The 20,499-nt window shown below is 60.7% G+C and overlaps 4 protein-coding genes across 6 annotated transcripts; 1 reads left to right on the top strand and 3 right to left on the bottom strand.

The window, feature by feature from the left end:
• Nucleotides 1-108: 108 nt before the first annotated feature.
• TMCO6 (transmembrane and coiled-coil domains 6) lies at nucleotides 109-6,284 on the bottom strand. Of its 3 annotated transcripts, none has more exons than XM_048960829.1 (12): nucleotides 6,191-6,284; nucleotides 5,980-6,101; nucleotides 5,565-5,674; nucleotides 5,306-5,489; nucleotides 4,378-4,482; nucleotides 3,700-3,785; nucleotides 3,059-3,175; nucleotides 2,455-2,566; nucleotides 2,192-2,366; nucleotides 1,649-1,743; nucleotides 956-1,123; nucleotides 109-470 (listed from the first exon to the last, which is right to left on the bottom strand). In XM_048960829.1, the coding sequence occupies exons 1-12, from the start codon at nucleotides 6,267-6,269 to the stop codon at nucleotides 297-299; spliced, it is 1,527 nt and encodes a 508-aa protein (XP_048816786.1). In that variant the 5' UTR covers nucleotides 6,270-6,284; the 3' UTR covers nucleotides 109-296. The 3 variants fall into 3 exon arrangements, with proteins under 3 accessions (XP_048816786.1, XP_048816784.1, XP_048816785.1); XM_048960827.1 differs by having other exon boundaries at nucleotides 2,455-2,585; nucleotides 3,063-3,175; XM_048960828.1 differs by having other exon boundaries at nucleotides 1,649-1,740; nucleotides 2,455-2,585; nucleotides 3,063-3,175.
• A 316-nt stretch (nucleotides 6,285-6,600) lies between these two features.
• CD14 (CD14 molecule) lies at nucleotides 6,601-10,246 on the top strand. The gene is made up of 2 exons (XM_048960826.1): nucleotides 6,601-7,061; nucleotides 7,855-10,246. Exons 1-2 carry the CDS (start codon nucleotides 6,769-6,771, stop codon nucleotides 9,299-9,301), a joined length of 1,740 nt encoding a protein of 579 aa, XP_048816783.1. The 5' UTR covers nucleotides 6,601-6,768; the 3' UTR covers nucleotides 9,302-10,246.
• A 5,359-nt stretch (nucleotides 10,247-15,605) lies between these two features.
• Nucleotides 15,606-17,318, bottom strand: LOC125700308 (probable UDP-sugar transporter protein SLC35A4). Its single transcript, XM_048960807.1, has one exon. It carries the CDS (start codon nucleotides 17,312-17,314, stop codon nucleotides 16,358-16,360), a length of 957 nt encoding a protein of 318 aa, XP_048816764.1. The 5' UTR covers nucleotides 17,315-17,318; the 3' UTR covers nucleotides 15,606-16,357.
• A 77-nt stretch (nucleotides 17,319-17,395) lies between these two features.
• SLC35A4 (solute carrier family 35 member A4) lies at nucleotides 17,396-18,140 on the bottom strand. Its single transcript, XM_048960808.1, has 3 exons — nucleotides 18,033-18,140; nucleotides 17,863-17,961; nucleotides 17,396-17,788 (listed from the first exon to the last, which is right to left on the bottom strand). Exons 1-3 carry the CDS (start codon nucleotides 18,096-18,098, stop codon nucleotides 17,591-17,593), a joined length of 363 nt encoding a protein of 120 aa, XP_048816765.1. The 5' UTR covers nucleotides 18,099-18,140; the 3' UTR covers nucleotides 17,396-17,590.
• Nucleotides 18,141-20,499: the final 2,359 nt, after the last annotated feature.

Below are 20,499 nucleotides of genomic sequence, written 5' to 3'. Positions count from 1 at the left end.
TCACGTGTTGGGTTTAAAACTGCAGCAGTAAATCCAGCAGCATTTGTACATCCCCTCTGCAACAACAGGAGCCTTTCTGTACTGGTTGCAGCTCAGCTCTGCCTCTGCCCCATGTAGCTGGGAGGCACAGGGCATCCTGGCAGTGCTTACACCATGACAGGGACACCAGGACCAGCATTCCTATACAGCCAGCACTGCTGCTCGCAGATAGTCTGACCGCCCAACAGCCCTCAGGCAGTGTGGGAGAGCAGGGCACAGAGTGAACGGTCTATTCTTCCTCAGAGCAGGAGAGCAGGTTATGTCATCTGGGAGAAGGTGGACAATGCAGTGGATGAAGAACTAAATGCAGAGGCACCCAGGGGCTGCAGGGCCATTTCCAGCAGCACTCGCACCCGCTCCTGGAGTTCTGGGGTGCTCTGGTGCTGCTCAAGGGTCTGGTGCCCTCCTTGTTTGACAAAGTCAGCAGCAACCTATGTGAGGAGGGTGAGAAGTAAGAGCAGGCTGGCTGCTGCTCCAGGCTGAGGTGCCTGCAGCCCACCCAGTCAGTGCTGGGCCTGGATTCCCCTTGTTCAGCACAGGGGTCACGATTGAAGGGATTTGCCAGACACACAAGTCCAGAGCCAGGTAAATCCATCCATTCTGATCACTGGTCTGAGTGCACAAAGCTTGAAGTAAGGGCAACTGAAGGAAAACAGTGCCTTCCCACATAATAGCACTGACTTATAAAGGGAGCAGGTAACCTCCACAGAAAAATTATCAACAAAAAGGAGCCCTTCCAGAGACAAGAGAAGGGCTTCCAACTGACAAAAGCAGTTCCCATTTCAGATGCGTATTTGGGTCTCAGGAGTGTGGGGAGAGAGAAGGAACAACTGAAAATACTTCTGTTTAAATCATAATGCCCACCCACTGCCCTAAGATCCTGTGCTGCGCTGTGGGGCATGAGCCCCAGGCCTACCTGCGGCCAGTGCAGGAAGAGGAGGTGCAGCAGCTCCAGGCACTGCCCCACCACCTCGGGGTCGGGTACCACGAGAACGTGCAGCAGCAGGGGAAGGGCAGCCTGCTGGTGCAGCTGCTGGCAGTAGGCTGGGCCCTTCTCTGCTATGTTGCACAGCACGGTCAGGACCTGCATGGAGAAGCCATGAGAGTGAACAAGGAGTGCTCTGCAAAGAACTCCTTGTCTCTTCCCCACAAGTTCTCCCAGGTGGCTTTTAAATGCTCTTCAAAAGCTTTTCCCACCCCCTGAGGCACTGCTTATCTGCATGTCCTGCTTTCTCTCAGCACGATCCCTCTGGAACAGTCACTACCACTCCACCCCTTAGGAGAGCATCCCTTCAGACCCTTCCCTTCAGCTTTACAGTCTTCCAAAAGAAGGTGGCCCACCCCAGGTGCTGGCAGGCGTGGCCCCAAGTCAGCATCTGTCCTGGGCCCTCAGGATTAGGACCAGGCAGGGGATCCCTCTGCCAGGACAAAACTGACAAGGCAGAATTGACTTTGGAGGACACAGACGTGGCATTACCAGCACATCAGACTTTCTACCAAGTTGTTAACACTGTCCCAAGCCAACTTCAACCTGAGCACTACGCGCACATGACTCGTTTGTGAAAGTTCAGAGCTTCCCATAGATGTGGGGCACAAAGCAAGGCCTTACCAACGTGCTCACTGTCTGGGAATGCGGCAGGAGCTGCAGCAGGGCTGGGAGCAAGTCCATAGAGAGCAGAGCAGAGCAGAAGAAGGGCTCATCTGCTACAATGGGCACAGAATAGATGCATTAATAAAATCGAGGCCTCGATGCAGGAGGGACAGACTTGGTATGTGCTGACTGCTCTTGGCAAGTGCAAGGCACGCTCACAGCACAGGACAGACCAGTTTAGACACACCAAGCGCCAGCAGACAGATTCTCACTGCATCTTACCAAACTCAAAACCTATCCTGGGAACTCAGACAAGGGGGAAATGTGCATGAGGGGAAGAGCCTGGCTAATTCAGTAGTATTACACCTTACAGGCTGTTACACCTTAGAAAGGAGCACTTTTCCATCCCCAAAGCACTCCGTCCGTGTGATGTGAGGCACCTGGCGGTCCCTCAGGGTCTGGCGGTGTCACCATGCAACAACCTCCATACCTGCAGTCAGTCAGGGCAGATCCTGGCAGCAGCAGCTCAAGCTCTGCTTACAGCCTCACTGAGACGCTCACCTGTGAGGTTGTTCAGAAGCCAGAGACTCTCCGGTATGAGGAACGGGTGCTGCTGCAGGTAGCAATGCATGATGATGAACAGGGCCACAAGCAGGCGCTCGTCCTGGGGCTGGGCTTCACGACCCGTCTCCTCCGCGAGCAGATTGCCGAGGCACCGCAGAACCGGGCAGATGAGCTTTGGCGGCGTGACAGACACTGCCTTTCAGTCAGCCCACATCCCCAAAGCAATGAGAAGAAAGGCCAGCATCCCGCCTGTGTCTTACCAGCTCCAGGCCCTCAGAATCGCTTGGGGAGATTTCAGAAGCGATGTCACACAAGAGCGAGGTAAGAGCAGGCACGGCCCCCAGCGACATCAGCTCCACGTTGGCTGTATGGCTGCAAAATAAAACATCATCTACGTAGGTCAGAAACAACAGCCCTGCTCCTTCTCCAACTACCCACACTGTCCTTTCCCTTCACTGGGGCAGAGACGGCTGGCAGTAGTCAGGCTGGATGGGTGGTGCTGAGCCAACCATGGCAGCTCGAGGAGCTTTTCTTGGGGAGAGAAGGACACAAACCCACATGTGGGGAGGCAATCAAGGGGTTTTCAGAGCGCTAGGAACAGCCCTGAGTTTATAATCTGTTACCACCCTGTACATGAAATCATAAATCCTGCAAACAGCACGTCTGCTAAGAGATAGGATGTTGGGAATGCCCAGGATGGGAGAGAAAATGCTTTCCAAAGGGAAAGGAGTGAGGGGAGGCCATCCAGGATCCCAATCCACAACCATGGGCTCCATGCAGGCTTGTGCTTCAGCCAGCACAGCCTTTGTTCTTCTGTGCTTAGCTGCCCCCAGGGAATTCAACTTGAGGATAAAAAACCTTTACCTACAAACAATGTAGTGGAGGCACCATGCAAACTCTACTGCAGCTCCTGTCCCAAACTTGAGGCCAGAGCAAACCAGTCGAAGCATGTGCTGGGGGAGAACAGAGTCCAGAACCAAGCTGGAATGAGAACAGCAGAGTTAATGGAGGCATCAGCTGGAGCAGCAGCAGGACAGATAAGTGATGGGGACAGATCAGCCATAACATCTGGGCAGCTCCAAAAACACTCCTGGAAGAGGCTCTTGAACAAGGGCTACAATCTCAGCATCACCAAGGCACGATGCAAGGCTCCCCTGTCGGTGGCAGGGCTTGGGGGCACTCAAACACCTTGGCTGCAGTCACATTTTTGGCACTGGGGGCTGTCAGAGCTGATCTTTTCCAAAGAAAAACAGCCAGAATTTCCCTGCTGGCCTACCCTGTTCAACAGTGTCCTTTAGTGAAATACCAGAGCTATCCACTCAGATTAAGCTGGGGGAAAAGAGTCACGCCTGGCACCCTGATCTGCAAAACAGCCTTTAGAGCTCAGAGACTGCTCTGAATTATTAACATCACTGGGATGGGAAATGCATCATCGTCCCTGGCATGCAAATACCACACAGGGCCCCAGGGCAAACGCTGGTGCAGGGTACGAAGCTCAGACTCACGGAATGATCTCTGCGGGGGCTTCCTTGGCTTGGAGGAGCTGTGACAAGACGTAACCCAGACCTTCCAGCACAGCCTCGTGCGGGGACTGCGACCAAACAGAACACAGGTGACACCCACAGCAGAGCCTGGAGGGCCCAAGGCACCAGCTGCATGGCACCAAAAGGGCAACGCTTTCACGTGACACAGCCTTCCACAGGAGCAGACCAGGAGTGGTAACACCAGCTCAGGCCTCACGTGAACAGGCTGCACCTAAGCTGAGCTGTTGTGTCCCCCCCACATTCACAGGGGCTGCAGTTGTAGGGATTCAGGTGCCAAACACGGCAGCAGCACTGCTCTGCACGCTTAGATCTGCAGGTGGCAGCCCTGCTCACTGCGCTGGCCTAAACCTGCCGGGCCCAAACTGCACCGAGGGAAGAAGCTTACAGCATTAGAGAATATCTGAAGGCCATGGTGATGATGGACACAAGATGTTCATCTGGAGAGGGGCACCAGGTGGTAACCTGAGCCCCCAAAGAGCAGTGCAGGGAGCCCAGAAGAGACCTCCACACACAAGAGCACAGCCCTGTGCAGAAGGGTCTCTACTTATCTGCAAGGAGGGCTGGTAATTCAGACAGTGTCTGAAAGGCCTACGAAAAGGTCTCTATGGGGAAGGGCATGGGAAGAGCTACTTGACGCACCTGGATGCAGGATGCCAGCACTGGAATAATGCCCTGAGGCAGAAGCTTCTTCCTCACAACTTCGCTCTCCACTACCAGGTTGCCCAGTGTGTACAAACACAGCTCCTGAAACACCCAAGAGCAGGTCATCCCATCCATGCAAGCCTGGCCACCCTCCACCTGAGCAGGACTGGCTCCAGGAGGGCAAACACGGAGGGGTATTGCTGGCCTCTCCCAGCTACCCCCATTCCCAGCAGAGCTCAGCCTTCCCCTCCAGTGCCGTGGTCTCTGCAGGGATCTCCCAGTGCTGCTTCACTGTCCACCTCCAGCCACAGCTTCTGTGGGTACTGCCAGGCCCAGAGAACATCAGGGGCCTGGCCACATGCCTGCTGTTGGTAGTCAGAGACCCACAGCCCCCCACTTCCACAAACAGCCTGTAGCTGCAGGGGGCTCACAGGGCTACACAAAGGAACTGACTGCAAATGAGGCAAAGCTGCTGAGTGCTTTTGTTCCCCTGAGCTTGGGTTATACCTAAGCACTGCCCCACACCAGCCCAGGTGATCACCAGTGGTGATGCCAGCGAGGCTGAGGCAGGACAAAGGGTTACAGGGCAGGCCAGGAGTGCTGGGCCGGGTTTGTCTGGCCTAGGGGCAGCTTGGGAGCATTTACCATCAGCCTGCAGCTACCTGGAAGGCATAAACATGATGGAAACAGTTTTTGGGACAGGGGTCTCCACACTCGTGTGTTCCAAGACTGGGCCATGCAAAGCCACAGCTGGGCCAGCACTGCAGACAGTCCTGCTCCACAGAGAAGGTTGGAACAGAGACTTCCAGAGAGTCCCTTTTAACCAACACCTCCATATGAGCCACAGCAGGCTCTAGCTGGCCAAAACAGGTCCTCCCAGAGGCTTACTGGGAGCCAGAGAGGGCAATGCGAGCCTGGACCTTACCATGAGCTCGATGCTGTGTCCCGAGAGGTAGGTGAGGAGGTAGGAGGTGACGGGGACGCACGCCTCAGCCACGGCAGCATCGCTGGAGTGGGACAGCTCGTGCAGGCAGCGGGCAGCCTCCAGCTGCACATCGGGCAGGCTGCAGGTGAACAGCCCGACCAGCGTCCGCACCGCTCCGTCCAGCCTGCGGGCACATCCCCAGCTGCTGCCGCCTGCGTGCAATGGGCCGGGCGGCCCCGCAGGGCCGGGCTGCGCTCACCTGACAAACTCCTGCTGCGTCTCTTTGCTCTGCAGGGCCCGGCGGAGGCGTCTCAGCCACCCTCTACGATCCTCGGAGCCCCTCTGCACGCCTCTGAGCAGCTCGGAGACCTGCCCACATCGGTGCGGCACCAGGGTTAAGATTCACCCCCGGAGGCAACGACGGCCGTGGGGCAGCCCGGGTGCCCGCAAAGAACCCCACCGGCTGCCAGAAGCACGAAGGTTGGAAAAGGCCACCGAAATCAGTGAATCCAGCCGCACCGCGCGCACCGCCCGTGTCCCGTACCGGCGCACCGCCCCGTGCGGCTGAGCCGCCGCATCACCGCCCGTGCACAGAACTGACGGTTCCTAACACCCGACCCGACCCGAGGCCACCGCCCCTCGTCCTACCGCCCTTACGACCACCCCGCACTCACCTCGCCCTGCAGGACCGGGTCCAGCACGGCCCGCTCCGCGCCATCCTGCCCGCGCTCCGCCTCGTCCTCCCGCAGGAGCCGCTTGCTGACCAGCTGCTGCTCCCGCCGGGCCTTGCGGAGCGCTGCGTGCAGAGCGGCGCGGTCTGACCCCGCAGCTCCGAGCCGGGGCGACCGCCGCACCCCCCCCCGCTCCCGAGGCCCCGTTCCCCACCTGCTTCCCGCTCCCGCCGCCGCGCCCGCAGTTCCTCCGCGCCACCCCCGGGCCCGGCCCCGCGCCGCCGCCCCCACATGGCCGCGGGAGGAGCGGGGCGGGGCGCGGCGCCGCGTGACCGGATCCGGCGCTTCCCACCCGGCTCTGCCGGGCGCTGCTGGCGGCGTCTGGGAGGGGTTGTCATGGAGTCACAGAACCGTTTGTGTTGGAAGGGACCCCCGAAGGCCGTGCAGTCCCAGCCCCCGCAGAGCACAGCGACACCCGCACCCATCCGTGCTCGCAGCCCATCCAGCCAGACTTTGGCTGCCTGCAGGGACGGGGCGCCGCCGCCTCTCTGTGCCTCACCGCCCTCAGCGCTTTGCTGTGAGCGGGGAAGGGGCATCGCGGGATGGAAGTGAAAGCAGCGCGGGTCTCCCGCGGAGCTGCGGGGAGATGAAGCTCGGCGAGCTTTATCTCGGTGCGGCGGCCGTTCCCGTCCCGCGTGGGGTGCGGCACGCACACGGGGGCCCCGAGGTGCGCACGTCGGGGCAGCCCTCGGCGGAGGCACGCGAAGCAGAAGTGCTCGCCCGCTGCTTCCCATGGCACAGCGGCCCCGTCTCACTCAGGAAGCGGTCGGGACGGAGAGCCTCGCAGCACGGGCGGTGCTGTCCGCCTGCTGCGTCGAGCGGGCGGGAGGTGCCGCTAAAACAAAGCGGGGCAGGACGGAGGCTAAAAAGTGCCGGCGGGGTTGGGAGGCACCTGTATGTGGTGCCGCTGCGCTGAGCTGGAGGCAGGGGAGCAGCGGGCGCGGAGCTTTTGGCACCGCTGTCGGATCTTGGCAGCAGCTGGAGGAAGCACGGCGGGGCGCGGAAAGCCGTGCCGGAGCTGCCCGGTGAGACACAGCGCGGCTCACCTGCGGTCGGGGGGGAGAGGTGGGCGCGGCCGGACGCGAAGACCCCTGGACGGTGGGCGCGGGGTGAGCTCCGACCCCTGGGATTTGTGAGGCTCGCGGTAAGGGCTGGGGCTGCGCTGAGTTGGGGCGGGCGGAGAGCTGGAGCGGAGCCCCCCCGGCTCCTTCACACCACCCTTTGGTGGAGCTGAGTCAGTGCGTACTTGGGAGCTCGGGAGTACTTTTGATTTCTGCCCCCGCTAAGAGCCTGCAGTTATTCGGGCAGCAGAACGGTACGTGGTGCCGGCGGGGGTGTACGGACATCCTCAGAAATGATTTTCTGCTCTCCCCTTGGGGCTGGTAATGAATAAGATCCCTGGATCAGAAGGAAAATATGAGGCCCTCTTTTGCAATTTCCTGCCCCAGATAGCACGGAAACAAACAGAGCTGTGGCTGCCCCGTCCTTTGCTCAAACCAGCGGCTCTGGCTCTGCTGTGCATTGCTCAGCACCTCTCACTTCTCCAAATCCATGATGTTTCCCAGCCGGTTGTGGACAGCAGCCAGCAGCAGTGTGCCCCATCTCCAGCCCTGCTCCTGCTGAGATCTCCTTTTGGGCTCAGAGCAGTGCCACGCGAGAGTGATGGCACAGGTGGAGCAGGCAGGGCGTCGTGCCGCTGATTGCACCCACCGGCTGCAGGAGGGGAGGTGAGGGCAGCGTGGGCTCCGTCAGGGCTGCTCTGCAGGACCCATTGGCCGCGGTCCCATGGCCGCCCGCTCACCGCCGTCTCCTTCCCAGGCTGCTCGCCATGCGTGAGGCCGCTCTGCTGCTCCTGGTGCTGGGGCTGCAGCAGGCCGAGGGCCGGTGCGTCTTCAACCGCACGCAGGAGTACTGCCTGTGCTACAGGCTGACCGAGCAGAGCGCCGGGAGCGTCATCCAGTGCCTCGCTGCCTCTACCGTGGAGTTCCAGGGGGGAGACCTGGAGAAATACGCTGACTTCCCCATCAAGGACCTGGACGACTCCACCATTGACATGCTTGGCAGCCTGGAAATCAGGAAGATCGTTTTTTCGGACCTTCTGGTTCCCGAGGTCCTCCTGGCCCGCGTCCTGCAGTTCTTCTCCTACACTCGGGTGCAGGAGATGGCGTTCGAGAGCTGCAGCTTCGTGGGGAGGAGCAGCTGGGCGGACATGGCGGGCCAGGCCTTGCCTATCCTGTCACTGCGCTTCCACAATGTGACGGCCGCCGCGCTGGAGGGCCGCGAGCAGGACCTGTCCCCGCTCAGCCGCTGGCTGGGAGCCCTGCAGGAGCTGTCGGTCACCGCCTCGCACCTGGCCGTGCTGCCCTGCACCGTGGGCCGGGCGCTGCGGGCCCTGCGTTCACTGGACCTGGCGCATAACAGCCTGGGGGACGACGGCCTGGCGCCCGCCTTCTGCCGGGGGGCCTTCACGCAGCTGCAGGTGCTGAGCCTGCGGCACAACAACCTGACGTCGTACCACACTGTGTGTGGCAGCGTGCGGCTGCTGGGCGAGCTGCGGCACCTGGATCTCAGCCACAACGCGCTCAGCGCCGGCGCGCCTTCATCCTCCTGCCAGTGGCCGGCGACCCTCCGCGTCCTTAACTTGTCCAACGCCGGCTTGGACGAAGTGCTCACACCTCTGCCCCCCGCTCTGGAGGTGCTGGACCTGAGCTCCAACCGCCTCCACGCTGCGGACATCTCCCTGCGCTCCCTGCAGATGCTCCTCCTCAGCCGCAACGCTCTGCAGGCCGTGCCGTCCATCCGGGGCTGCCCCGCGCTGCACACCCTGCACCTGGACGACAACCTGATCGCGGAGATGCCGCGGGATGAGGTGCAGCTGCTGGAGCGCCTGCGAGATGTGGCCGCGGCCGGAAACCCCTTCAACTGCACCTGCCATGGGGCCGGGGCCGTGCAGGCGCTGGCGGCCGCGGGGTGCCTGGGGCAGGGCTGGCCGCAGGGCTACGTGTGCCACGCGCCTGCCCGCTACCGGGGCGTGCTGCTGCAGGACGTGCCCACCTCCCTGCTGCGCTGCAGCCCCGCCGCCGTGCTGGCTCCTGTCTGCACAGGCCTGGCGCTGCTCTGCGTGGCCGTGGCTGGCGGGCTGCTGTGGGCGCGGAGAGCACGGCCCAGGTGGTTGTGTGGCCGGAGGCCACGGGAGGATGCTGTGGAGCGGGACTGCACCCAGCACTGTCCTGCAGCGGTGGTGGCTTTCCAACACGAGCTTTGAAAATCCTCTTAGAAGCATTAAGGTTGGAAAAGACCCCTTGAGATCGAGTCCAACCACAACCTCACCATGCTACCTGAATGCTTACAGCGCTCCGCTAGGTCATGTCCCTGAGCACCACACGCAGATGATTGTTGAACGCATTCAGAGATGGTGACTCAACCACCTCCCTGGGGAGCCTATTCCAGTGCTTAACAACCCTTTCCATAAATAAGTTTGTCCTGATATCCAAGCTAAACCTCCCCTGGCACAACTTGAGGCCATTTCCCCTCGTCCTGTCACCTGCCACCAGCGAGAAGAGACCAACCCCGCTCTGCTGCAATCACCTTTCAGATATTGGAAGGGAGCAATAAGGTCTCCTCTCATCCTCCTCTTCCCCAGACCAAACGGCCCCAGTTCTTTCAGTCTCTCTCACAGGCCATATTCTCCAATCCCTTCCCCAGCCTTGCTGCCCTTCTTTGCACCTGCTCCAGCACCTCCATGTCCTTTCTGTACTGAGGTGCCCAAAGCTGAACACAGCACTGGAGGTGAGGCCTCACCAGTGCCGAGTGCAGGGCAGGATGACTTCCCTGGTCCTGCTCACCACTCCATTCCTGATCCAAGCCAGGATGTCACTGGCCTTCTTGGCCACCTGGGCACACTGCTGGCTCACATTCAGCCCACTGTCCATCTGCACACCAAGGTCCCTTTCCATCAGCTTTTCAGCCACTCCTCCCCAAGCCTGTAGGGCTGCCTGGGGTTGTTGTGACCAAAATGCAGGACCCGACACTTGGCCCTATTGAAACTGATACTGTTTATCTCGACCCAGTCTATCCAGTCCCTCTGTAGTGCCTTTCTCCCCTCAGGCAGATCACACTCCCTCCAAACTTGGTGTAGTCCATGAACTTACTGAGGGTGTACGCAGTCCCCTAATCAAGATGGTTAATAAAGATGTTAAACAGAAGCAGCCCCAGTACCGAGCCCTGGGGCACACCGCTCATGACTGGTTGCCAATTGGATTTAACTCCACTGACCACAACTCCTTGGGCCTGGCCATCCAGCCAGTGTTTCATCCAGCACAGCGTACGCCCATCCAGACCATGGGCAGCCAGCTTCCCCATGAGGATGCTGTGGGGGACAGTGTCAAAGGCTTTACTGAACTCCAGGTAGACCGCATCGACAGCTTCATCTTCATTCAATAAGCGGGGCACCTTGTCACAGAACAAAGTCAGGTTTGTCAAACAGGTTCTACCATTCATAAGCCCACGCTGACTGGGCCTGATCCCCTGTCTGACCTTTAACTGGTCCAGTACACTGGGTGTGTACTGGGTCCGTGTTTGCACCTTGGGGTTTGTTCTGGGAACTGGGAGCAGCACCTCCACCCAGCAGAGCAGGAAGGGAAGTCCCCATGTACTGGAATTCACTGACCCTTATCAGCACCTCTCTGCTCTTAGTAAACCCACAGGGCTGTTTCCCCATCTACACCCAATGGCTCACATCCCATCACTCCGGACTTTGGGGTTGGCTCAGGGACAGGAGCCGCTGTGTCACCTGGTCCTACAGGGAGTGGTGGCAGATAGAGGCATGTGTGCCTGCTCCCACCTTAGTGCCAAGGGCAGAATCTGGGACCACTCTCCTGCCCCCTCAGCCTGTATTGGCACTGAACAGAGCTCCCCAGCTCTGTCTGGGTGCTCTGGGTACAGTCGGTCTCCAGGAGGCATGAACCTGTGGGCTGTGGCTGCTTCTCGTCTCCAGATAACATCCGAGGTGCCTCATCCCATGCCCGGCTGTGTGCACACGGCTGTACCCGATCACCATCAATAATGCACAGGAACACGATCCCCATCCCTGCCCTGCGCTGGGTGCTGAGCCATGGACAGTGAGGAGGTGAGCGGGGCACATTGCAGAAGCCTTGGGGGGACTGCCCCTGGTTTTGGGGTGGCTCACCTGGCTCCCGGTGGTGCTCGGGGCAGGAGCCGGATCGTGTCCCTGCTGCCATGCGTGTGTCCCCACCAGCTGAGCAGGAGGTGTGCGCACGAGCAGCCGTGGCACTGCAGCAGGCAGCAGGTGGGCTGGGAGCAGCAGCTGCACTGGGGGTTGTTGCGGCGGTGGGGTGAGCGCTTCCTCCCCTTCACCCACGCGGTGGCTTTGGGCACTGTGGTCACTGTGAGAGGGCTGTGAGAGGCCTTGAACCTGGGCCCCTGGCTGCTGGGGGTAAAACTGGGGCAGGCGGGGTGGCCCCTCTCCATGCTCGATGTTTTCAGGGCAGAGCTGGGCAGCTGGCAGTGGAGACCCCCTGCAGCTGCTTCTTGCAGAGAAGGAGATCCAGGTGAGAGCAGCAGGGGTGGGGACACTGAGGGGACAAAAGTTCCTGGGCCTCAGATGGGAGCAGGGAAGGATGGGAGTCTCACCCTTCCTCTGTGCCACGCTAACTTTGCAGCCCAGTGTGCCCAGTCCTTCCTTTGTCCTGCACTGGTCATACTGGGGGAAGCTGAATATCTTTACCTTCACTCCATCATGCCAGGAGAGCTGCCTGACTGTCGATGACATCTTTCACTTGGACGCAGGACAGGTACCACGGGCCCCACATCCTTCTGCAGCCCTGTGCCCAGCCAGATGAGCCAGGAACACATGGCTGCTATCAGGCTCCTGTCTGAGCAGTGCTGGTGACCACTGCCGGCTCCTTGGGTGTGCTCAGGTCCTGGAGCTTGTCCTTCAAATGTCTCTGCTGCTGTTTCTCATCCCTCCCTGTTTCCTCTTGGTGTTGGGTTGTGGCTCCGTGCTGTGCCATGCTGTCTCTGCCATCCATCCTGTCCCATGCCATCTCACCTTTGCTGTGCCATCTGCTCCATGCCAGTGACCCCTGTGCTGGGCCATCTGCACTGTTCTGGTTGTTCCATACCACTCCTCCTCAGCTACATACATCTCTTCTACCAGGAGAAGGTCTTGGAATTGGCAAGACCCCAGCTGGCTCTGCTGCCCCTTGGCTACAGTGTGTCCCTGATGCTGTGGGACCCAAATGGCCCTGGGAGCCAGCTGCCACTGCAGGACATCATCTGGCAGGTGAGGGCATGGGGAATGGCTGCAGAGAAGTCACCTTGCTGGGCTCCAGGGTCCCAGCCTGCTGGTACAGGTGTGGGACACAGCCACGCCTGCTGAGAACCAGCAGCTCCCAGCTTGTCCTCAGGTGATCAACATCGTCTTTCAAGAGCTGGAAGTGTCAGGGAGCAACGCACAACGCCTGCACACAGTCAGCCTGGTCCAGGTACGATGGCAGCAGGGCTGGCCAGGACAGGATGCTCTGGGCAAGGTTCCCCATTCTGCTGCCAGTCCCAAATGATGCTGCCTTTGCAACTCAGTTTTCTCACCCCTGGGCTCTCCAGAAGTGGGAAGCCTGTGCTCGAGCCCTGCACGGCCCCTTGCGGTTCTCAGGGCTTTGGTTTTGCCTGGCCTGGTGCTGGAAGCAACCCTGATGCACTCCCTTCCCAGCCCATGCATGGACACAAGCAGCCTGGGGCCCCAGTGGGTGCAGGTTACCAGCAGCCCCCTCCTTCTGGCCTCCATATAGCACTGTCCCATTCCAGGTCTGCGCTGAGGGTGAAGCCTGGGACCTGCTCCGTCCCGATGGCAGAGCCCTGCACGTGATGGACATCACACCCCTGGGCCTGTAGGTAGCTGGACCCCAGGGGCCAGCACCCCAACACCCATCGTGGGGATGGGGCTGGTCGAGGAGCCAGGGCAAGCAGAGGTGGAAGGACATGGTTCTCAGTGTTCATTCTCTCTGCTTCTAGAATGGTGGAGGAGGCGATGGAGGTCGCTGTGTCCAATGCCCAAACTGCCATCAGCATCTACACGTGGGGGCTAGGGGCTGCTCCAGCTGTTGGACCCTCAGCCACACAGGGGTGGGTGGGCTCGGCTGAGGCCCCTGGTGGGGGTCCCAGCACCACGTACTGCTGCTCATCCCAGCTTCTCCCCAGGGCCTGCAGCCTCTTCACCCTCACTGTGGAGCAGCAGCTGGAGGGCGGCAGGCATCGGCGCTCAGCTCTGCGCATTCTGGCATCCCCAGGAGCCTGTCCTGAGCTGTACGTGTGGGAGCTGCAGCTCAGACCGCTCCTGCCATCGCACGCCCAGCTCCGTGCACCCATCCCTCCTGTGGGTGTCTCTCAGCAGGGTTCCCCATCCCATGCTCCAAGCACCAGGCACGGGTACCCTGCCCTGGATCGTGGAGCGGCTGCTGGAGGGGAACAGCCTCACCTTCCTGCTGCTGTGTGTGACACTGCCAGGTAGCGCTGGGACCACGAGGTCCCCGCCGGCAGCCGCACTGCACCAGCCCAGGGACACGGTGCGGCCACTGCCCAGGCACCCAGGGCTCACTGCTCCCACAGACACCCCCAGAGAGCAGATCCGGGCAGCCCTGGCGCTGGCTGAGCAGGTGAAGGGAGCGAACAAATCGGTGTCACCCACACACTGGGACCCTGCGCGGGAGGTGGCAGCACAGAGGGAGAAGATCCGAGGGCTGCGGACAGAGCTGCTGCAGACAGAGCTGCAGGAGGCAGCGGGCCACCCTGAGCAGCGCAGAGTGCTGGCGCAGCTGCAGAGAGCTCTGCGGGAGCTGCAGGTGGGGGACACTTATGGACGCTCCATGGACGCTCCATGGCCTGGTCACTAGCGGGGCAACGCCAACCCCTGGCTGGATGAGGTGTCCCAGACCCATGTCTGCACCGAGGCGGTTTGGGTGGGATATGCTCACACCTGGAGCTCCCTGGCACCCCCAGTCGCTTTTTCCAGGTGCTGAAAAGCCAAAAGTGGGAGAAAAAACAGGCGCTGACCAGGGTGTTTGGGACAAACCAGGTGCAGCAGCCCAGTGCCGAGGTGGGTGCAGATCAGACGCGCCCGCCTTCCCCACGGACCACCTGGGCACAGCAGCACCAAGGCCTGCTGCCTCCCGTTGTGTCCCCGTCTCCCACAGGACCCGATCTCTGCAGGGAATGCAGCACCAACACAACAGCCTGGGACCCAGATGCCCCCACATGGTGTCAGTTTGGGGCCAGTGAGAGGTCAGGAGCAGGGGATGGGCATGCCCCACGCCTGGGGGGCTGAGGTGGGTAGGAGGCATTGCTTACATTGCATCCTTCACATCCACAAACGTCAGAGCTCAGCGAGAGCTGCAGGGCAGGGACCAGCCAAGCCCCAAGGAGCTCAGGGCAGGGTTTGACGGAGGAGCCACAGGCACTGACCAGGGGACACACAGTGAGTGAGATCCCACCAGGTCTGTGTCCAGAAGCAGCCCAGGTCCCCCTGCACCCAGCCCCTTGCTGGGCACCCATGGACCTGCCTCTGTCAGGCAGGAAACCAGCAAGAGCCACGCCAGCCTGAGGAAGTTGAAGACTCCCTGGCAGAGGCCCAGAGGCAGCAGCTGCAGACTCAGCTCCTCCAGCAGGAGCTGCAGGACAGGGCAGTACGAGACCAGGAGGTGAGCATGGGAGGAGAGCCTGACAGGACAGGGTAGAAGAGGCAGACCTGAGGGGCTCCAGGTTCCCACAGATATGTCAGTGCCGCCCTGTCCTTATCCCTGTCCCTGCAGCAGGATGCAGCTCGCTTGCAACAGGAGGTGGCTGTACTGCATCTGAGCCTGGAGGCAGCACGCAGGGAGCGAGAGGCAGCCAAGCAGCACCTGGATGCCCTTCTGCAGGGCCATGGGCAGGAGATGCAGGCCTGGAGGCAGCACCTGCAGCAGGTGGGGACCGAACCACAGCTGCTGGCATGGCTCTGCACACAGAGGCCAGGTTGGTGCCAGGGCCCCTGCGTGTCGCTGCAGGTGCTCCAGGACCAGCAGCGCCGAGGAGAGGAGCGAGCAGAAGCAGTGAAGCAGCGGTACCAGGCACTGCTGCAGGAGGTGCTGCGGGACGCCGTGGAGCTCTCCATGCATAACCAGCAGCTGCGGGAGGCCAGAAGACACAGCTCAGCTGATGCCACCACGCAGACACCCTGAGCCAGAGTCCCTGAGCAGTGGGAACAGCCACCCTGACAGCAAGGACAGAGCGGGTGCTGGTTCCTCCTGCTGCTGCCAGCACAACACCTCCAGTCCAATCTACACAGCCTTCTGAACAGCACAGGTATGGCTCTCTGTGGCACCAGGCTGACACAGGCATGAGGCTACAGCTGGTGCCATGGAAGGGCTCGTGGCCCCAGGGATGCTGCCGAGTGCAATAAAGCAAGTGCCCCCACACCAAGAGTGTCAGGCTCAGATGTGTTACTGAACAGGGCAGTACAGGGCTCTGCCAAGTGAAACTGTCATCTTCCTTCAGGGAGAACAAACACATGCACATCATTAAACCACAGCTTTAATAACCGTACCAGAGCCAGCAATGACTTCTGCCCACCAGGAATTCACTAGCCACACCACACTTGTACAAATTCAGGTGCTGTTTCCTCTTCGGAGAGCACATAAGACTCCCTTTATAATCCCTGTCCACAAAGGTAGACAGCAATGCTGTGCCCAGGACAGGCAAATAGGGCCCAAGGATACCAGACCTCCAGGCAGGGGCTGTGCTGAGGATTGGGGTGGAATACTGCAGAGGAAGGGTGGGAGAAACCCCCAGACACAGTGCAGGGCTCTCCTGGCAGCAGCACACTGCTCTGGCAGCAGGGCTGGCTGCATGCTCACGAGCAGCAAACCAGGGCTAACCCTGCAGCAGCTTTTACCAGCACAGGGGACAGATGTGTGCTTCAGTGTGCAGAAGATGTGGAAAACAGCAGAAGTGTGACGTACCATACGAGAAGGGGCTCAGGATCCACTCTAAAGCCTGGGCCTACTGGATAAAGGTGTGGGATAAAGAAGCATGGGGCCTGGCAGGGCACTCTCTCCTTTTCCTGAGCAGGGGTATGCTGAGCAAAGCCCTCCCAAAGGGCATTTGCTTTAGGGCAGCAGAAACTCATACTGGGCCACCCTGCCTCCTCCTGTGAGCAAAAAGGCAGGGAGGCATCACTGTGCCCCACACCAGGCCCAGCACAGACAAGGAACACCCCTGAGTGACAGCTAAGGGCTGCCCTGGTGCACGCAGGGCAGGGAGGCCACAGCTACGTCACCCCATAGTACAAATGAACAGCGAGGCCGATGCACGAGACTGCAATGAAGAAGAGAAGGGTGAGCTGCAGGTTGAAGAGGGCAACAGACAGCAAAGCGTTGACCAGGATGGAGCAAGAGATCACAAAGAGCCTGGTGATGTTACTGCTGTGCTTCATGACCACGGACATAATCAAGCCGTTCAAGGCCTGGCTGACCACAATCACCAGCACCCAGGATGAAAAGCCCTCCAGGAAACCTTTCTCTGTGCTGCTCCAGAAGTGGCCGACCAAATTGACCAGGACCCCGAAGAAATAAAGGAAGAGGTTCTGAAGGTTGAGGGGCAGAGCTTGGGTTTTCAGGATAGCTTCTGTGTAGACAGCAGACAAGCCTGATATCAGGCAGTACACAGAGATCATCAACAAGCCCACCAGCGTGATGTGCAGCTGCATGGCAGAGGGGCTGCCAGAGCCCCGTGGGTCCCGCAAACCCCCACAGCTGTAGCTCACCCCGGCAGCCATCAGCAGGCAGAGCGCCAGCCACTGGCGCGCACGGAGCCTCTGGCGCAGGAAGAGGCTGTAGAGGAGCGCGGTGCTGACGATCTTCAAGTTGCTCAGGATCTGGTAGGTGCTGGGATCCATGAAGAGCTGCATGTGAACCACGAGGTTGTTGTTCGCAGCATAGAGCAGGGCTGAAAGGGCGAAGGGAGCGACGTGGTGCCAGGACACCGCAGCCCTGAGCAGCTGCCGGTCCCAGGTGAGCAGGAAGAGCAGGGAGAGCACCAGCTTTGTCAGCTCGATGAGAACCACCACGGCCGAGGAGCTGAAGGGGATCGCACCGTCCACCTTGCACAGGGTGAGGAGCGGAGCGTGGGAGCCGTATATGGCCACAGAGGAGAGCAGCATCAGCCCCCACAGCCCGCGCTGAGAAGGGCTGAGCAGGGCGCCGGCGGCTTTCCCAAACACAGCCATCCCCGGGCTGCAGCACGAAGGGCGAGGGCCGGCACGGCGGGGGGAGGCCGTACAGACTCCCACCTCGGGATACTCAGAAGAGACCAAACGCCACGAGTTTAATGAGCCCGACTACAAGAGGACGTTACCTGCCACGCTCCCCGTGCGGCGGAAAGGAGCAGCTTCGCTCCTGCCGACAGAGCGGCAGATCTGCCTCCCCGGGACGCACCGCACGGGGGGAGAACCGAACACCGGGCAGGGTCAGTCTGCGAGCGCCCCGGGAGCCGGGCGGCCCCGCTACTCCCCTCCTTTCCGCAGCGAGCTGAGGTAGTCCCGCACCGTCTTCTCCACGTCGGGCACGGCGTAGTTCTGCGCAGCGTAGATGCCGGTGCACGTCCCCACGGCGAAGCCCAGCACCGCCGAGAAACGCAGCTTGGCCACCAGGTACCCGGCCAGGAAGCCCTTCAGGAACGGGGAAGCCAGCAGCGAGCCGCCCTGCGGGGCACAGCGCGTCAGGGCGCGGGGCCGGCGGAGCCGAGCGGGGCGGAGCCGGGCCCGGCCGTCCTCACCTGCCCCACGCCGGCGTGCACCTCGTCCTCCACGCGCCGCTGCAGGCTCTCCAGCTGCCCCTTCAGCAGAGCCAGGTCCTTCAGCTTGGGCAGCGAGTCCTGCGGGGAAGCGCAGCTGCAGGCGAAGCCGCAAGCCAAGCCCGCGGAGCGCGCCTCGCCGCCTTACTCACCTTATCGTCCGCCATGCTGCCGCCGCCCCGCCCTCCCGGCGGGAGCTCCGCCCTGCGCGCCGCCATTTTGAGGCGGGGCGGCCCGGCTCTGAGCGCCGCCGCGTTGGGGGCGGGGCGCCGCGTTGGGGGCGGGGCGCCGCGTTGGGGGCGGGGCGCCGCGTTGGGGGCGGGGCGCCGCGTTGGGGGCGGGGCGCCGCGTTGGGGGCGGGGCGCCGCGTTGGGGGCGGGGCGCCGCGTTGGGGGCGGGGCGCCGCGTTGGGGGCGGGGCGCCGCGTTGGGGGCGGGGCGCCGCGTTGGGGGCGGGGCGCCGCGTTGGGGGCGGGGCCGTAGCGACGTTCTGCTTCCCGAAGGTCGTGGGGCTGTGAGCGGTGCGGTGGCGCGGTGGCGCAGGGCCGCTCAGTGTGTGACTGTAGGGACGGTCAGCAGGGCTGCGGTTCGGGCTGCTGGACGTGGAGTCCTTCAGGCCGCAGTAGCCGCACGTGGGCCGCTTGCTCAGCTTTTCCTGTGCTGGGCGCTGGGAGCAGAGCGTAGTCGGTGGGCACAAATGCACTTGTCTGCGATTGCCGTGCTTTCCCCCCGCAGCGTTTGATCCGTGCGTTAATGACGCTGAAATCTAGTTACGGCTCCGTCTGCGGGGCTGTCTGGAAAAACGAGTGCAGTTCCCCTTTGTGCCCGAGGTGTGACGGATGGCCTCAAACAGCTGCTGGCGGGCTGGGCGAGGTATCAGCTGTCCAACAACAACAAATGCCCGGCAGGACGAAGTGTTCCCTGAGCACTGCAGACGCTGAGAACAGACAGAAGGGAGGTGCGTGGTTGCTCTGCCCTGCCTGGCAGGTCTCGTACTGGTTTGCCCAGTTTTGCACAGAAAAACAGGAGGACTTACAGTTGGAGGAACTTTCAGTCCGTTCACAGTATCTACAAAGCGGTTTTCTTTATGCAGGGAGAGGCCTGGTGCAGTGAGTTCACGTTGCTTAGTGCGAGGGACCTGAAGAAGCCTCGGATGAGCCCCCACAGCGGAGTTCTCAGTGCTGCTTTTGGTTGATCTGGGCACGGCCAGACGAGGGCAGTTTTGATGTGAGGGCAGTTTTGATGTATGGGGATGACTGTGGGAATTCAGAGCAGAAGCTGTGGAGCAAGATAAATGAGAAAGCAAGGCTGAGAACAGGGACACCTCTATAAGAGGGAAAACAAAGTGAAGTGAGCTGCGTGATGGCTGTGCAGTGATGGCCCTGGTTGGAGGGAGAGTGCGTCCAGGGACGACCCACGGCTGTGAATGCATGAGTGCCTGCCTGCATGTCCAGGAGTCTTTGTGGAATGGTTTGTTGACGTGTAAAAGCCGGTGGGAAAGTTAAAAGGGAGAAGTGGTGAATGCATATAAGGCATGTTAGAACCTGTAATAAACAATATGGATCAGTCACATCCGAGTCTGTGCCCGGGACGCTGCAGGACACAAGATCACCCTGAGGGCTGCCTGTTTTGCCATGGTTAAAAGGTAGCCGTGGTCTGGAGAGAAAGGCTTCCTTTCCAGTGAAGGGCAGCCAAGGTGCCTCATCCCCTACGCACTCAAACGCTGATTTGTCAGTGCCTGACTTGGCCATGCGTGGCTCAGCATCCTGCTGTCCCTTGGCACTCAGGCTAGGGCACCATGAAGGTGACATTGTCTTTCAACCTGTGCTGTGCTGGCTGTGAGGAGGCTTCAAACCTGGCACCTGCTTGTTTTCTGTGTGGGTATGGTCTGGAGATGAGAAGGGACTGGTGTCATAGGGGTGCACCGAGGGGGGAGAATGGATGGAGTGGGACCTGACCCCTTTAAGATGGCAGTGCCCATAGGTGGACCTATAGCAAGTCCCTGTGGTATCACTGCGAGCCCCTCAGGCGCCACCTGGCTTCTGTGATGCCGCTGGGGGCAGTGCCTCCCCTGGGGCTGGGCAGCCTGGCAGCCAGCTCGGCTTGTAGCATTGCTGGTCACTCTGGGGGGGCTGCACCTCTTACATTTTGCTGCTTCTTTTAGCACCGAAAAACTCCTTGCCATCAATCAGCAGCTTGCTCTGCAGGCCAGGCTGGCTCTATGCGTGGCTGGCCCTGCTGTAGCCCCTGGCACAGCTTTTCTCACAGAGCTGCCCCAAGAAAGGCTCTTGCAGGACCCGCTGTGCCAGCACCAATGTTCAGCAGCTGTACCACACCATGCTCCTGGAGGAGGAAGCAAGCCCACTAAATGCCTATGCCATAGAACTGTTTTCTCAACCTGCCTTTAGAAAATACAAATGTTCTTATCCACAGCATGGAGCAGCACCTCAGAGACCCATGCTTTGCTCCTAACCAAATGCTGGTTTTGGCATTGGAAAGTAACTGGAGAGATCACTTCAACCCTCCATTTGTCCTCGCTGGGAGCCCTAAGCTGGAGAGCTGGCATTTGGGACAGAGGTGGAAGCTCTGTCCTCCTGTAAGAAAAGAAATGCGCCTTTCT

This window comes from Lagopus muta, chromosome 14 (assembly GCF_023343835.1).
Source record: "Lagopus muta isolate bLagMut1 chromosome 14, bLagMut1 primary, whole genome shotgun sequence".
NCBI classification, from domain to species: Eukaryota; Metazoa; Chordata; class Aves; order Galliformes; family Phasianidae; genus Lagopus; species Lagopus muta.
Note: the sequence above shows the minus strand (reverse complement) of the source record. Positions and strands in the feature narration are given on the sequence as shown.

Bases quoted from the DNA above. Each gene is read 5' to 3' on its own strand.
- CD14 (XM_048960826.1), top strand. From the start codon at position 6,769: ATGGCACAGCGGCCCCGTCTCACTCAGGAAGCGGTCGGGACGGAGAGC. The intron at 7,062-7,854 runs GTGAGACACAGC...TCTCCTTCCCAG, and splicing joins AGCCGTGCCGGAGCTGCCCG to GCTGCTCGCCATGCGTGAGG.
- SLC35A4 (XM_048960808.1), bottom strand. From the start codon at position 18,098: ATGGCGGCGCGCAGGGCGGAGCTCCCGCCGGGAGGGCGGGGCGGCGGC. The intron at 17,962-18,032 runs GTGAGTAAGGCG...GCTTCCCCGCAG, and splicing joins GCAGCATGGCGGACGATAAG to GACTCGCTGCCCAAGCTGAA. The intron at 17,789-17,862 runs GTGAGGACGGCC...TGTGCCCCGCAG, and splicing joins TGCACGCCGGCGTGGGGCAG to GGCGGCTCGCTGCTGGCTTC.
- TMCO6 (XM_048960827.1), bottom strand. From the start codon at position 6,269: ATGTGGGGGCGGCGGCGCGGGGCCGGGCCCGGGGGTGGCGCGGAGGAA. The intron at 5,675-5,979 runs GTGAGTGCGGGG...CGATGTGGGCAG, and splicing joins ACCCGGTCCTGCAGGGCGAG to GTCTCCGAGCTGCTCAGAGG. The intron at 1,124-1,648 runs GTAAGGCCTTGC...TTCTCCATGCAG, and splicing joins CCCAGACAGTGAGCACGTTG to GTCCTGACCGTGCTGTGCAA.
- LOC125700308 (XM_048960807.1), bottom strand. From the start codon at position 17,314: ATGGCTGTGTTTGGGAAAGCCGCCGGCGCCCTGCTCAGCCCTTCTCAG.